Source organism: Berghia stephanieae, chromosome 1 (genome assembly GCF_034508935.2).
Source record: "Berghia stephanieae isolate SIO BIC M18660-M18661 chromosome 1, UCSD_Bste_1.3, whole genome shotgun sequence".
Taxonomy (NCBI): domain Eukaryota; kingdom Metazoa; phylum Mollusca; class Gastropoda; order Nudibranchia; family Aeolidiidae; genus Berghia; species Berghia stephanieae.
The window spans coordinates 126,672,462-126,687,322 of NC_088360.1; the positions used below are offsets into that span (position 1 = coordinate 126,672,462).

At 35.9% G+C, this 14,861-nt stretch overlaps 1 protein-coding gene and 1 long non-coding RNA gene across 2 annotated transcripts in view; one reads left to right on the forward strand and one right to left on the reverse strand.

Moving 5' to 3' along the window:
* Window positions 1-2,040: 2,040 nt before the first annotated feature.
* Window positions 2,041-4,898, reverse strand: LOC144963069 (uncharacterized). Its single transcript, XR_013643565.1, has 2 exons — window positions 4,364-4,898; window positions 2,041-3,209 (listed from the first exon to the last, which is right to left on the reverse strand). It is a non-coding gene; the product is annotated as an uncharacterized LOC144963069 (long non-coding RNA).
* A 704-nt stretch (window positions 4,899-5,602) lies between these two features.
* LOC144963070 (thioredoxin domain-containing protein 12-like) overlaps window positions 5,603-14,861 on the forward strand; it is a 19,481-nt gene continuing 10,222 nt past the window's right edge. Inside the window, exons 1-3 of the mRNA XM_078896701.1 lie at window positions 5,603-5,901; window positions 10,423-10,483; window positions 14,287-14,339. Coding sequence (XP_078752827.1) covers window positions 5,829-5,901; window positions 10,423-10,483; window positions 14,287-14,339 — 187 coding nt within the window. The 5' untranslated portion in view covers window positions 5,603-5,828. The remainder of the gene's footprint in view (window positions 5,902-10,422; window positions 10,484-14,286; window positions 14,340-14,861) is intronic.

Below are 14,861 nucleotides of genomic sequence, written 5' to 3' on the forward strand. Positions count from 1 at the left end.
ACACTAGTGCGAAATGATTTTTCTTTTTACACTTCAAACAAATTTTTCCATAAGCCGGACAAGCTCTCGCCTGATGAACTGTTCCGCATCGTCCGCATAACATTGGCTCTCCCCTATCTCTTGTGGACGGGAAATTGTTTTTATTGTTTCTCTGAGTATTTTGATTTCTGGATACTCCTTGTCTCCTGCAATCTATTTGCGCGTTCATTGGCGGTGCTTCCCGGTGCTTTTTCCGTAGGCTCATAGCCTCAACTTCTCTGGTTAAACATTCTGAGTTTTGTTGTTTAATTAATTCGTGGTTTCTCGAAATTTCAACGGCCTTTTCAAGGGTTAAGTCTTCTTTCAATAGGATTCCACAGTCTGACGTCACGTCCGCCTAGCAACGAATCGGCTGGCTCTAAACAAAAAATCCGTGCTTGGTCCGGGAAATGAATAATTGGAAAATCGCTCAAAAAACAATTTTTATCTTAAATATGGTCCAGTGTTTTGTACCAGATTGTCTGCACCAGTCAGAGAGTCACTCCTGCAAGTTTTACAGATTTCCAAATGAGAGGCAGACAAAAAATTGAAGAAAAAGTGTTAGTCAGGTAAGCACGCACTCCTCGTCGAACATTTGATAGTTCGTAGTCCAGATCTAGGTCTAGTTCTAGCTTACGTAGACCTATATTTTATGATTAAAGTGTACAATTGCACGAAATTATAAATAAAAATACATTCCAAACTAGGTTTTTATTGAAGTTGAAGCAAAAATGATATCTCAATCTATACGTTTTGATGTTAAGGCTGATAATGATAGATAAACTGAATGAGAGTTCAGTTCTACTGATAAGTGATAATTTTTTTAAAAGGAGAAAAAGAGAAGAAAATATTTGTTAAAATCTTACTTTAAACTCGATACCTTTATGGCAAAATGAAAATAAATAAAATAACGGAACCTGTCCCCCCTCCCCCCCCCTCACGCAGATATTTCTCTCTCTCTCTCTCTCTCTCACACACACACACACACACACACACATACAAACACACATACTTTCCTCTTTTTTGGAAAGTTTCTCTGATTCTCTGCCATGCCTCCCCTCCCCGACAGCCGAGGTGGCAACTCTGTGTGAACAAAGCAAGATGGCGACAGGGACCTCTCTCCTTTACCTGTGCCCGATTGTTGACACTCCAAAGTTTCCATCACCGCACTGTCCAGTACAGTACTGACTGAAAGAAAGAGAAAACGCCAGTCTTGCCACACTCAACCCCAAGATCAACTTTAACTGTGTAAATTTAAGAATTCATATTTTTATATACCTAGTCAAAATCATCAAAAGAAGTAATGAGGAAGTGCGACATTTTGCTGAATGTGCGATTTCATAAAAGACAGGCGAGAGACCCACCAGTAACCTAGACTCTTGCACACCTTTGATTTATCATGCATTGAGCTGGTGTCAAACAAGATAGTCTAAAACAAAGTAGCCTACTTATCAAATAATATACCCAATATGCCCAACAGAATTATTGGGTTTTTTTAAAATCTTTTCTTTTCAGGAGAAAGGACAAAAGATCCAATATCATCATCAAGAGTGTGTTCTTGTCACTTCAGAGATGGTGACAAAGCCAACCGTCCTGAATTGTTTGACAGAAATAAAAATAAATTGTTTCCATCAGAGCCAGAAAGAAAGAAAAGAAAAGTGACACAAGGAATTCCCACCCCATCTCAATTGGCACCAACATCAAGAAGTCCACCACCACCACCACCACCACCATCATCATCATCATCATCATCATCATCATCATCCTCATCATCATCATCATCATCAGCTCAACTCTCTTCATCATCATCACAAAGTCCCACCTTTAAAAAAACCAGATTCATCATCATCATTATTTTCCTCCTCATCATCATCCTCATTATCTTCTCTCTCATCATCATCTCAACTCTCGTCACCATCATCACAGGATTCCATCTTTAAAAAAAACAGATTGTAGAACAAGTGAGGATATTTTAAATAGAACAACAAATTTAATTCAAGAACAAGAAATTACAGACAAAAATAAGGAAATAGCCAGCTTAAAAAAACAACTTAGTTACATTAAACGCACGTACACTGTTTCAAGCCTTACAGAAAAAGTTCTTCGAATGGAGAAAGGTGTACATTCTTTTAAAATATTTGATATTATTGTTCAATATGTTGAGTGCTTTAGAGGTAACCTTATTTATTATAGTGGGTGGGAAGTTCAGGAAGAGACAGTTGCATTAAAAGACCAAATTTTCATTACACTTATGAAACTTAGACAGAACTACACTAACCTTCATATTTCACAATTGTTTAGCGTTAGTGAAAGTACTATAACAAATATTATACAAACTTTTATTCATGTTTTACATAAGCCATAAGCTTCTCTTTGAAAATGTTATGAAGGTTACATGCCCTTCTAGACATAAAAATAAACTATCAGCTCCATCATCATTTTTAAGATTTCCAAATTGCAGAATGATCAATGATTGTACAGATGACCAAATTGCTATTCCTAAAGAAATGGATAACCAACGGTTAACTTATTCTTCTTATAGGTCCATGAATTCTGTTAAAGCTCTAGTTGGTGTGAGTCCAAATGGTGTGATAAATTTTGTTTCTAAACTTTATCCAGGGTCTGTCTCGGATAATGTCATTGTACAAAATTGTGGATTACTAAAACTTTTAATTTTAAGCCCTGGAGATTTAATTTTAGCAGATAAAGGTTTCCTGATTCAAGATATTTTACCTCAAGGAGTAACTGTAAATATCCCTCCCTTTTTACATAATAAATTTACTGAAAATGAGATTTTATTAACAAAAGAAATTGCTTCATGTTCAGAGGGCTAATGAAAGACTAAAAATGTTAACATCCTCTCATATATTCCAACCATGTTAAGAGAAACATCTGATATTATTTTTCAATTAGTTGCAGCACATGTCAATCTCCAGTCTCCTCTTATTAAGGAGACTGCATTTTGTTAGCTTTGCCATTTATTTTGTACAACACACATATTTTGTTCGTCATCATCAAATCACCATTCACAATAATGGTTTTGTAGGTCACCCATACATGATTTTACATGATAAACATGACAAATTATGGCATTGCTGTATCAATGTATGTTCAATTTCATTAACATTGTTAAATAAAATATGACAAATTAGTTTTGGACTGAATCAACCCAAGGCATCATCAAGATAGATCTGTGGAAGTAAAAGAATAAAAGATTCAAATTTAGAGCTGCGACCATGCTCAATAGGCAAAAAACAAACAAACTAATAAAACGTCTGTTGTGGTCGTGTGGTATGACACTCGCTTTCAGATCAGAAGGTCCTGGGTTTGGGTCTCGCTCGGCGCATAGTTGAGTCCTTGGAGAAGGCTCTTTACTCACAATCTCTCACCGTACTCAGGTGTCAAATGAATACATGGCCGTTAACAGCGTTGTCTCTGTCCGAAAAAATTGTAATATCGCCTAACAGGCATCATGTCCCGTCTTACATGTTAAATGATGCTGTTGGCCAGGGACCCCTTGTAAAGCACTTTGAGCACATTTTAGTGGATATTGCGCTATATAAAAGCTCAATTTAAAAAAAAAATTAAGTGGTTCTTTCATTCATCTTGCTTTGTTGATAAAGGGAAACCCGAAACGTCCATTTTATCTGTTTTCGTATATTAAATTGAAGTTCACATTCAATTTCACAATGTTATTGATTTCTTCGAGTTTCAAGCTGCAACATTTACATTACACCTTAACCAATAGGAAGTTTAGTTTACCGTGACTAACACTGGTCTAAATAAATAAATAAGATTCCCTTTATTCATCCCATAGAGGAAATTTATCTCTAGGGTCTATTCCCAGGGAAGACTGGAATAACCGCGGTGCAGCGCCGCAAATTGAGCTAGGGCGAGGTGACTTGCTCAAGGCCACACAGCGCAGCGGCGGGTGAACGAACTCGGTACCTTTTCGTACTGCTGATCCACGCTGCCCCTATGCCTACCACATGAAGTATGATAAAATGTCTAGCGTGATTGGTGATTGTGATGCTCATATATGAGCATTATAATAAAGGTTACAATACGATACTAAATAGTATGTCGTATCTAGACGATAGTCAAAAGCAACGAAAATTAGCGAAGCAAGACCTCAATGACTCTCTCTCTCTCTCTCTCTCTCCTCTCTCTCTCTCTCTCTCTCTCTCTCTCTCTTCTCTCTCTCTCTAACTAAAATCGAACGTTAACAGTAAAATCTTTCCATTGGATAAACTAAATCTGCCTAAACTCAAAGTAAACTGATTATTGTCCAACAGTAGTTTTACGGGGATGTGAGATTTGAGAGTGAGAAGACGAAACGACTTACCTTCACAGAATACTCTTTATTCTTCGTGCTGGCTTGAACTTTGCCGAACATCATGCCATCCGAGTACGAGAAAGTCAAAACATGACCTGACTTATGATGGTTTTGACCTCTCGACACACTTTTATGCTCATTGGAGAAGTATTTCATAAGGGCGGTGATGGAAAAAGAGTTCGTGTCAGCCATTTTTCTCGACTGTTTAGAGCCAGCCGGTTTGTTGCCATGCGTTGCTGCGCAGGATTACGTCACGACTTAGGAAGCCTATTGAAGCTTTTCACATAGATGTTTATCTTGAATTCCTATGACTAATCTGTCTCTTATTTGCGTGTTTCTGTCATTGAAGTTACAGTGTTCTGATAATTCATACAGCGACCTAACAAATTCTTCAATGGATTCGTTGTCCTGTTGATTTCTCTTGTGGAATTTAGCTCTTTCAAAAATAACATTTATCTTTGGGATGAAATATTCCTCAAATTTAGCAAGAACGACATCGTAATCATCCTTCTCCTCTTCCTTTTCAAATGTAAAAGACTTGAAAATCTTTTCTGCCTCTTGTCCCATTGCGTAGATCAAGGTAGAGACTTGTACTATCCCCTCATCTTTATTTAATTTCGTTGCTAGTCGAAATCTAGAAAAACGCTCTTTCCAATCCTGCCATGCAGGCTTTTGAAAATTAAGTTCCTTTGGCGGTTAAACTTAGGCATCCTTTAAATAGTTGAGTGACCTATTTAACCTCGTATGAAGCTGGGACGGGTATGACAAGTAATGAATTAAAAAATATATATTTATCTAATACAAATTACTTAACTGTATAAATATTCCTCTAATGAATGGTAATTCATTGAGAATAACGTTCACTTCTGACACCATGTCATATTGTGGGCTTATATATTATTAAATCAATGACAGAGTCAACAAACACGTCTTGTCTGTTTGAACATCTAAATAATAACCGTTTATTATTTCCACTTTTTAATCCACCCAATGTACTCGATTACTATAATATGATAGTATAACCTAATTATGTGACAATAATAATAATAATAATAATAATAATAATAATAATAATAATAATAATAATAATAATAATAATAATAATAATAATAATAATAATAATAATAATAATAATAATAATAAAACGAACGAAGAATTGAAGCAACTTGAGTGCAGCCTACATAATCACTCGTCAGTACAGATTTAAATATTTTTGGATGGTCTGTGATGATATTCTTTGATAAATAAATACATTCATATATGACACAATCGAATAAATGCCCCAATACTCTCGTTCCAAAACTAATATAAATACAAAATGAGTACAACACTAAATGACGTCACACAAGATCTTGACAACCAAAGTTTTTAGGTAGGAAAGAGGTCCAGGGAAAAGTATAGAAACTAAATATTGTAATTTAAAAAAAGTTAGGGATTTAAAAGGGAACACATCTTTTCTCCAAAAAACAACGAAATGGCTTCCTTTTTCTCGACAGCCGCAAACGCTTTGCTTGGGGCCGTAGCTGCAGCAGGTGATATTGCAAAAGGTGAGTGCATTTTTTAAAGGAATTTTATTCTCTGGAGTCCACTAACAAAGAGAGATCTAGATACTGATACATACTGGCGTTACGGTTACAAAACCCCCCAAACAGTTTAATGTTTTCATTCTAGGCATTAGGCGATACAGCCAATCCCCTCCAAACTATCTAGATTCCGTTCTTTGGGAGGCCTTCCGAAAGCTCCTACATCCCCAGTATTCTTTTAAAAAAATATAATGTTCTAGTAGGGGGTTTGGGAGGGGGGACATTTTTACAAATATTCTAGCAGGGGGGGTTGGGAGGGGGGAGACTTACATAGTTTCCCCCCTCCCAAACCCCCTACAGGAACATTATATATATCTATATATAAAAGAATACTAGGGATGTAGGAGCTTTCGGAAGGCCTCCCCATTCTTTATTTTGTTAGGGTTGTATCGCTCGCGAGCATTGCACTGACTGTGAAGAGGCAATATTGGTATGATAGATATCTAACTTTAATTCAAGTTGAGCAAAGACGAAATCTAGATACATATTTCAGAGAGGGGTGGTGGAATGGAAGGGCACTGGCTAATCAATATTTTTGGCCAGTTAATTTTATTTTACAATCCAACGGTTTCCACCGACGTTAACGTAATGCAATCATGCAGGTCTGGCATCCGAACCTGAATTATGGACCTATTAGTTAAACATTTTTGTAATGGACACTATTTTGAGTCATTCTTTGAGATTTCCATTGCAACATTGTGCCCATAATGAATTGGGTTATCAGACCTGCAAATATGTCCATGCCGATATCCACCCATAGCCCACTTTATGATTCAATGAGAAAATTTTAGGCGGGTGGTGTCTTTGCTCAGAACTTCTTCAATCACCACCCGCCTGAAACAATACTTTGATAGGTAGACTAAAAATGAATACCACCAAATCAGTATCCACAAATTTCCACTTGAATAATCGAGGGGCAACAAAAGAATTGAAGATCACAGCCGGTAACTCAATACTACCCCCAGACCCCAATCCTAAATACCTTGGCATAACATTGGAATTGGACAGACAACTTAATTATCGCAAACATATTGAGGGAACTGCAAATAAAATCGCAAAAAGAAACAGCCTGGTGAGAAAACTTGAAAGTACCACCCGGGGAGCCTCACCACAGGTACTAAGAACGTCTGCTTTGGCACTGTGCTACAGTGTGGGAGAATACTATGGCCCTGTGTGGATGAGGAGCCCACATGTAAACCGCATTGACATCAGATTAAGAGAATCAATGAGAATAATAGCATGGCAGGATGTCTCAAGTCAACTCCAACTCAGTTGCTCCCAGCACTGAGCGGCATTGCACAAACAAGTCTTAGACAGACGATAATCAAAGGATGCATGCAAGAATTGATGAAGCCACATATAACACTCCTATAAAAATAATCATAAAGGGAGCACCTTCAATAAGAAGACTCAAATCGAGAAGACCTTTCCACCTAACAAAAATGGTAGACTTCCGCGTGGAGGAGAACTGGAGAGAAATGTGGAACAGGGAAACACCAAGAGGAGGAAACACCATAAAATATCCCACTAAAAGAATGCCGGGAATTACTGGGTTTCCTCAAATCGCCTCTTAACAGGACATGATAGAACTGCATCAAATATGTGCAGATAGAAACTTTGGAACAGTGATGCCTGCCGGAAATGTTAGGTAGCTCCAGAGACCAGCGATCATATCGTCCTCCACTGGCCAGTAACCAAACTTGAAGGTGGCTATGAAACAGTTCTTAGGGCGGAGGAAGACTTTCAAAGCTGGGTTGACGAAATGAATTTGGCGGATACGCTACTACTTTGGCCTAGATTTAGATACCTCTTTTGTACTGGAATATTGGAAACGTCAGTAACGAAATATATATTCACATAATATATAGATAGCAAATAAACAACTGAATCGGCGTCATTTATTGGTGCTCTGAAATTTTGAGTGAAGCGGGTGAAGCTACGGGAGGCCTTCCGAAAGCTCCTCGTTCTAGCATTTCTTTTAATTTGTATTTTCACCGTGGACTTGTCAGGCGTTTATTTATTCAATTTGTCAGCATAGAAGCATTTTAAAAACTAGAACAAACCTTGATAGATTTGTGAAAGTTTATAATTTCCTAATTTGACCATTGTTTTGATTCTCGGCCGCCATTTTGATTTGTGAAGAATTGAAAGGTAGTGCAAAGCAGTCCTAGGTTTGTTTTTTCTATTAGGTGGCTCGAGGGTAAGTTAGTCTTAGTAAAGGTGATACGGTGTTTGTTTTTTTCTATTAGGGTTATTGAAAGGTATTAGGTTGTATTTTTTCTTAGGATTAGTTCAGGGAATATTTGGGTTATTTCCCTTAGCACGAAGAGCTTTAGGAAGGTCTCCCGAAGCTACTTTCATATGTATCTCAGATGGACGTATTTAAAAAAAAAAATTCCGGTTAAAAGTTTTATAAGCGTTAAACTCATGCACACTCTTTACATCGATATTTCTGAATATTATGCCATTGTAGGGTTATATTTATAATGCAATTGTATGCAGAATTTTATACCCTTTTCAAGGATAGATAATGGCAGTGACTACGTTCCTGTCGCCCTGAATGTAGCCTGGCCAGTGAAACAAACCTTGATTGAATATGACCCTAGTTTTGGTTCTCCGCCGACATTGTCGTTGAAATATTTAAAGGTAGATAGTGCAGAGCATTCCTGTTTTTTTTTCTGGTTGTTTATTAGGGTTAGCTCAAGGTTCGAGAATTTTTTTTCTTATAAAGGTTAGTTATAGGTCATAGTAAAATCATAGTTTTGTTGTAGGGTTAGTTAAAGTTACTAGGTTGTATTTTAATTTTCTTTCTTTTTTTTTCTTTAGAGATGGTTAAAGGAATATTTTTTTTGGTTATTTCCCTTAGCTCGGGTCGAAAACACCAAATGTTTGTGTCTTGTTATGATTGTTTTGGCAGACATTTAAACTTGAATCATAATCACTGCTGCTATCAACATCCTTTGACTTTATGCAAACCCTGGAAAATCGAGGACAGACAGGTGCAATCCTATTGGACTTCTCAAAATTCTTCGACAAAGTCTATCTCAGTTGTCTGCTTCTTAAAGTCAAACAGTAAGGGATTACCAACAACGCCACAAGCTGGATCGAATCCTTTCTGAGTAACAGAGTACAAAAAGTAATTATCGAAATTGAGTCAGTAGTACCCCAAGGCACTGTTCTCGGGCCACTCCTCTTTCACATTTACATCAATGACATGCCAGAAGGACTTCATCCGGGGTGCACGTTGAAATTGTTCGCAGATGACACAGTAACGCATAGAATTGCACTGTACTGTAATACCCGAGGCTAAAATAATAATATCGGGACATAAAACTTAAGGTGTCCTTCCGTATGTATGTTTTCAATGTCAAGTCAGTAAAGATGGCATTTGATTGTTGATGGTATGTGTTTAAATAAAATACAATTTCAGTCCGTTATATCAATATTATACAAAAAGTTTATAGTCTTGAGAGAATTTAGTGAGAAGAAATCACCCAACTGAATATAGATAGTATGCGCTTTTCTCAGAAGATCACAAAATTGCCATCCGGAAGTATAACGGACCAACACACAAAACTATGTGTAACCATGAACTTTTATAGTCTGGTTCATACCGTTTAGTGAGAATTGCTCATAAATGTGGATGACAAAAACAATAATAAAGACATGAGTGGCGTCATCTTCGCTCTATCTACAGAATGCTGCGAAAACCCTTGTGAAATTTCAATACGCTTCAACAGTCATGACGTCACTTCCCTTGTAATGACGCATAGTAACTTAGCAACTGGCTCTAAACTATGGGAACAATGGTGGACGCCCCTATCAAATATTTCTCGGACGAGCATAAAAGTGTATCCAGAGGAGAAAAACATTATAAATATGATCATGTTTTGACATTTATACATTCTGATCACATTTCATATAAAAAGTTCTAGCCAGCATGAAGAATAAAAAGTACCGATATTCTTTGATTAGAACCACGCTGCTCACCGTTGCTGGGCGACGTGACATCAGACTATTGAATCCAATTGTATTACATCTAAACAAAATGAGCGAGAGGATGTTTACCGACTTGGCGCGACCTGACATAGCTAGATACGCATCGTCCCTATAGGAGTAACGGAATTGACGTCAGTCAGCCTTTTATTTATTGTGTGGAGCCAGCCATTTTTATGAATAGTTATCACTAAATTGTATCAATCAGACTATAAACGTTTAAGGTAACTTTTGTGTGTTGGAATGTTATATCCGGCTGGTGGATGTTTTGTGTATTTTAATTAAGCGCATAGCATCGATAACTACTTTAGAAGTTTCGCGTCATTCTTTTTGTTGGTCTCAGGTCAAAAAGTGTTAAGAATCTGGAGGGCCCACCATTTAGACTGGTTGGCATGTATTCATGACAACTATTAAGCACACAATTTGTTTGGAAAAGTTGATAATACTTCTGGTGATTTCAATTTTCTTTATCAAAAATGGTATTTTCAGATTGGGGACCAAATATCAACTGGGTCAATTTCAAAGATGGAATGAAGTTATCGAAAGAGACGTAAGTGCTGTTGATAAAGTCAATAATCAATTTTCTGTGATATGTCAGGATATAGCTTGGCTACTTCTACCCTCTTCTCTGTTAAAATAAACGTTTTTGTTCAGCCCTTTATTGTGAAACAGAATTGCAATACATAAGAGTCTTTGTTCCTACTTTTGAGAAATAAAATAGATATCAGTCGAACCTTTCTAAATGCTATTTTTAGTCTTTAGACAAAGTACGTTAAGAATAATCCTATACAAAATAGAAAGTCCTCCAACATAACTGAATCTACAAATTCAAACCTTACCTTCACATTGGTTTGAGAATTTTGATCAAAACAACGAGCCCACAACAATTTGGGTTAACAGACCTTCAAGTAAGTATACGTCGGGCAGTGCCGTCCAATAATAAAGCGGTTTTTTTTGCTTTAAATATCGATCAATGGCCCTCCAATTTTCAGAAATTCTTAAATAAGAATCTTTCTAGTTTAAATTTCTTATACCTGAAACAGTGGCGGTTCTAGCCTATTTATAGTGGTGGGGCAAAGATGATTCGGTCATATATATATATATATATATATATATATATATATATATATATATATATATATATATATATTATATATATATATATATATATATATATATTATATATATTTCAACTTTAAAAAAATAAAATATTTCAACCACAAATAATCACATTCACAATGAAAGGACAATACCAGTAGATTTTAATTATTCCAAACGTAATCAAAAAGGAATCACGAAAGAGAATACAACAAAAAAATAAAGCGACGAGACAAAATGCGACAACACCTTGACAATACAAGTCCATTTCGTTCACTCGAAAAATTAAAGAGATGCTTTAATCCCTCAACGGCGAGATTGATATTTCTGTTACATTTTCAGAAGTACGTAGTAACTTTAAATTTTTCATCGAGAAGCAACAACCGCGATATGACTCGAGTTTCATTCAGAGCTCAAATTGCATCATTTTTACTGCTCTCTTGGTGGTTAGAATGATTGTGCCGGTGGTGGTAGCAGTTGGAATAATGGTAGCGATGGTGGTGGTGGTGGAGGAGGAGGAGGAGGAAGAGGAGACGGTGAGGGAGGATGTAATTATGGTAGTGGTTTTGGTGGTGCTGTTGGTTAGAATGATAGTTGTGGAGACGATGACGAAAATTATATGATGATGTTGATATTGTTTTTATTGATATTGTAGTATTTGTTGTTAATGTTGTTGTTGTTGTTAATGATGATGATAATGATGGCAACGACGATGTCGTCGACAATGATGATTACCGTACGATATTACAAAGTTTATTCAATCTTAGGCTTTCGCCATTAAATCATACACTTTGATGACAACATACATGAAAGTGGAAAAAAATGGTAAATGGAACCAAACAATAAATTGTTACCATTAATAACCACAAAAAATACAACAATCGTAATACCACCAATACGTACAATAATAATAATAATAATAATAATAATAATAATAATAATAATAATAATAATAATAATAATAATAATAATAATAATAATAATAATAATAATAATAATAATAAAATAAAAATAAAAATAATAATAATAATAATAATAATAATAATAATAATAATAATAATAATAATAATAATAATAATAATAATAATAATAATAATAATAATAATAATAATATTACCATCATCATTACTACCACCACCATCACTATTACCACCACCACCATCACCATCATTATTACGTTTCCAATCCGTTTTTCTCGTTTTTTAAAAATTTGATACCTTAATAGACGAAAATTCCGGTGATTTTTTTAAAGGATAGTTAAAATATCTACCATTTTATTAACCCTGAAAACTACGATTTTTATTTTCCTATTTCAAGTAGGCAGGTCTGCTATGACAAGTATCAGTTCCATAGTCAAAAAAAGACAAATTAAAAACAAAGTTTACTTAATCTTAGGCTTTCGCCAATAATTCATACAATACAATTAAGACAAATTAAATAATGCTACCAATCTCTCCTCATGCATTCGTTAGACTATAACAATAACGACCGTGTTATCTTTACTCCTTACCCAACCAACCCCTAGCTTCCCGATTCTTCATCGCGAACTATTATGTATGTATTAGCTTCAGGACGGGCAAGTACGGAATCTGCCCACCCTTCCTTTAAACGTCTTTATTTCCTCTATAACTTAGAATTCAACTCTCTCCTTTCTCAGAAGAGTATTTCTCGTATACTAATTCAATTTTTGAGTAAACCAAAATGGTGGGGGTTGTATTTTATATATTTATTTAGTCGTGACTTCTGAATAAAAGTGTTTTATTATAGGGAATGCAATAGAAAATACATTGTTTTGCAAAAATATTTAGTCTGGCAATAAAAATACAGCGGTAATTACTTTAAGAATTTTTTTTAAAAAAGGAACAAATTAATTTGTTTAAAAAAAAAACAAAACAAAAAAACAAAACAAACAAACAAATAAGACAACAATTTAAATAAATGAATTTTGAGAAGCACTAAAGAAAACGAGAAAAAAAGAGATAATTTAAATGGATAAACAAATATATTAAAACAACACAAGTTAATACTAACTTGATATAATATTAGTAAATTGATACATTTAATTCAATACTGGAACCTTCCCAATGTTATTACATCAATGGTACCAGCACAAGTAAGGCAATAAATAAAAAAAAGTTCGTTTGCCAAAATCTCTATTTAGTGCTCACTGGTTTATAAGGTGGGCTCATTTGAATTAGCCCGACCTAGAACTAGAGAGGCCAGACAGCAAAATCACCGTCAGGCGACGTGACGATGAGATGACGATGTGGGCGGAGTGGAGTGGTTGGGAAAGGGGGGGGGGGGGGTGATAAAAAAGAACAGGAGCGTATCCTGGTTTATGCATTACGGGGTGCATGGTGATTCGCAATCTATCAAAAATACATACAAATTGATTTCAGTACGAAGTATCAAGTTTAAGTACTAACTTTTAAAATTATCTAATTTAAATTAGATTATTTCGGACCTGGTAATACAGCTTATAACTTGAAAAAAACAGGCTGGTATTTGCCCACCCTGCCCAATATTACCAGCCGTCCCTGACCTGAAACAACTAATAAGTCTTGGGTCCAAAATTTCTTTGACATATCGGGGTGTCTCAATTCATCAATGTTTGAAGTAAAAGAATATCTGGCCCAAGTGACATGGTGTTTTATCAATGTATGACAGAATAGAGCGGTAAGGTTTATCATCTTTAACAAAATCAAGCGATGCAGAGCGTGGCCAGTGACCGGATGAGTTGCATAATCGCAAAATCCCAGATGTTTTATCCTTGCTTAAGATATTGGGCATCTCGATTGATTGACTTGGATCTGAAAGAATACATAGAGGCTATAGGTAGAAACGTCTTTTGTCAGTTTGTTAGAGATGGCAACAAGCAAGTGGTTTGAGAAATTGTCATTTATTTTATTCTGGCTTTCAATCAGGGAAGAATAAGAGACATATTGTGAAAGGTGTTAGAATTTTTTAACTATGAAAATTTAAATCGATAAAATTATTAAAAACAAGCCATTTTTCTGGCCTGATATAGATAAATTTGTCCCCCCCCCCCTTTGTATAAATATTATTTTAACTCCACGTGAGCATGTCGGTAGATTTACTGTTAGTGCCATTGATCGCTTTGTGGATGCTGGCGCCTATATGTGCAATTTAAGCCGTTACTATGACCGACAAGTGTCACAAGCACAATTCGGCTTCTAAAAGACTCCAACCTAATTCGATTTAAATGAAACCTCGATTATTCTCTGGTATTTTCAGTGGTAAACCTGCCATGATTGTCATTCACAAAAGCTGGTGTAGAGCTTGCAAAGGTAAGCACGCATTTTTTCTAGCTTTTGGTTCATAACATTTTTGAAAACCACGACTCCGCTTAACCACCCCCCCCCCCCAAACTGCTAAGAATGGCCATGACCTGGGAGTCAAGAATTTTGTAGTTGGCAAAACCTTTAAGCCGCGCGTGCTTTGTATTAAAAGGTAAAAATAAACGAGTGTTGACGAAAATTGTAACCAAAAAAAAAAATCCTTTACTTTTTCATTCCAATGTCTGTCTCGAAAAAAAAAGACCAGAGTTGACTCAGGCGTCAACCGCAGTGCGTCGTCGTAAAATGAGCAATAGAGGTAATATTTCTTTGTCAAGAAAACAGAAAGAGATGATAACAGCAGGGCTCGAACCCAGGACCGCCAAGTGTAAGGCAGTGTCTCATCCTCTCGGCCACCTCGTCCCCTAGACTACCAAATACAAGGATTTTTTCCTCTGAAGCGATGCACATTATGTACGTTATTACTCCTGTATCATTTTGTCTTAGTGTGATTTTTCAGCCTTTAAGATTAAT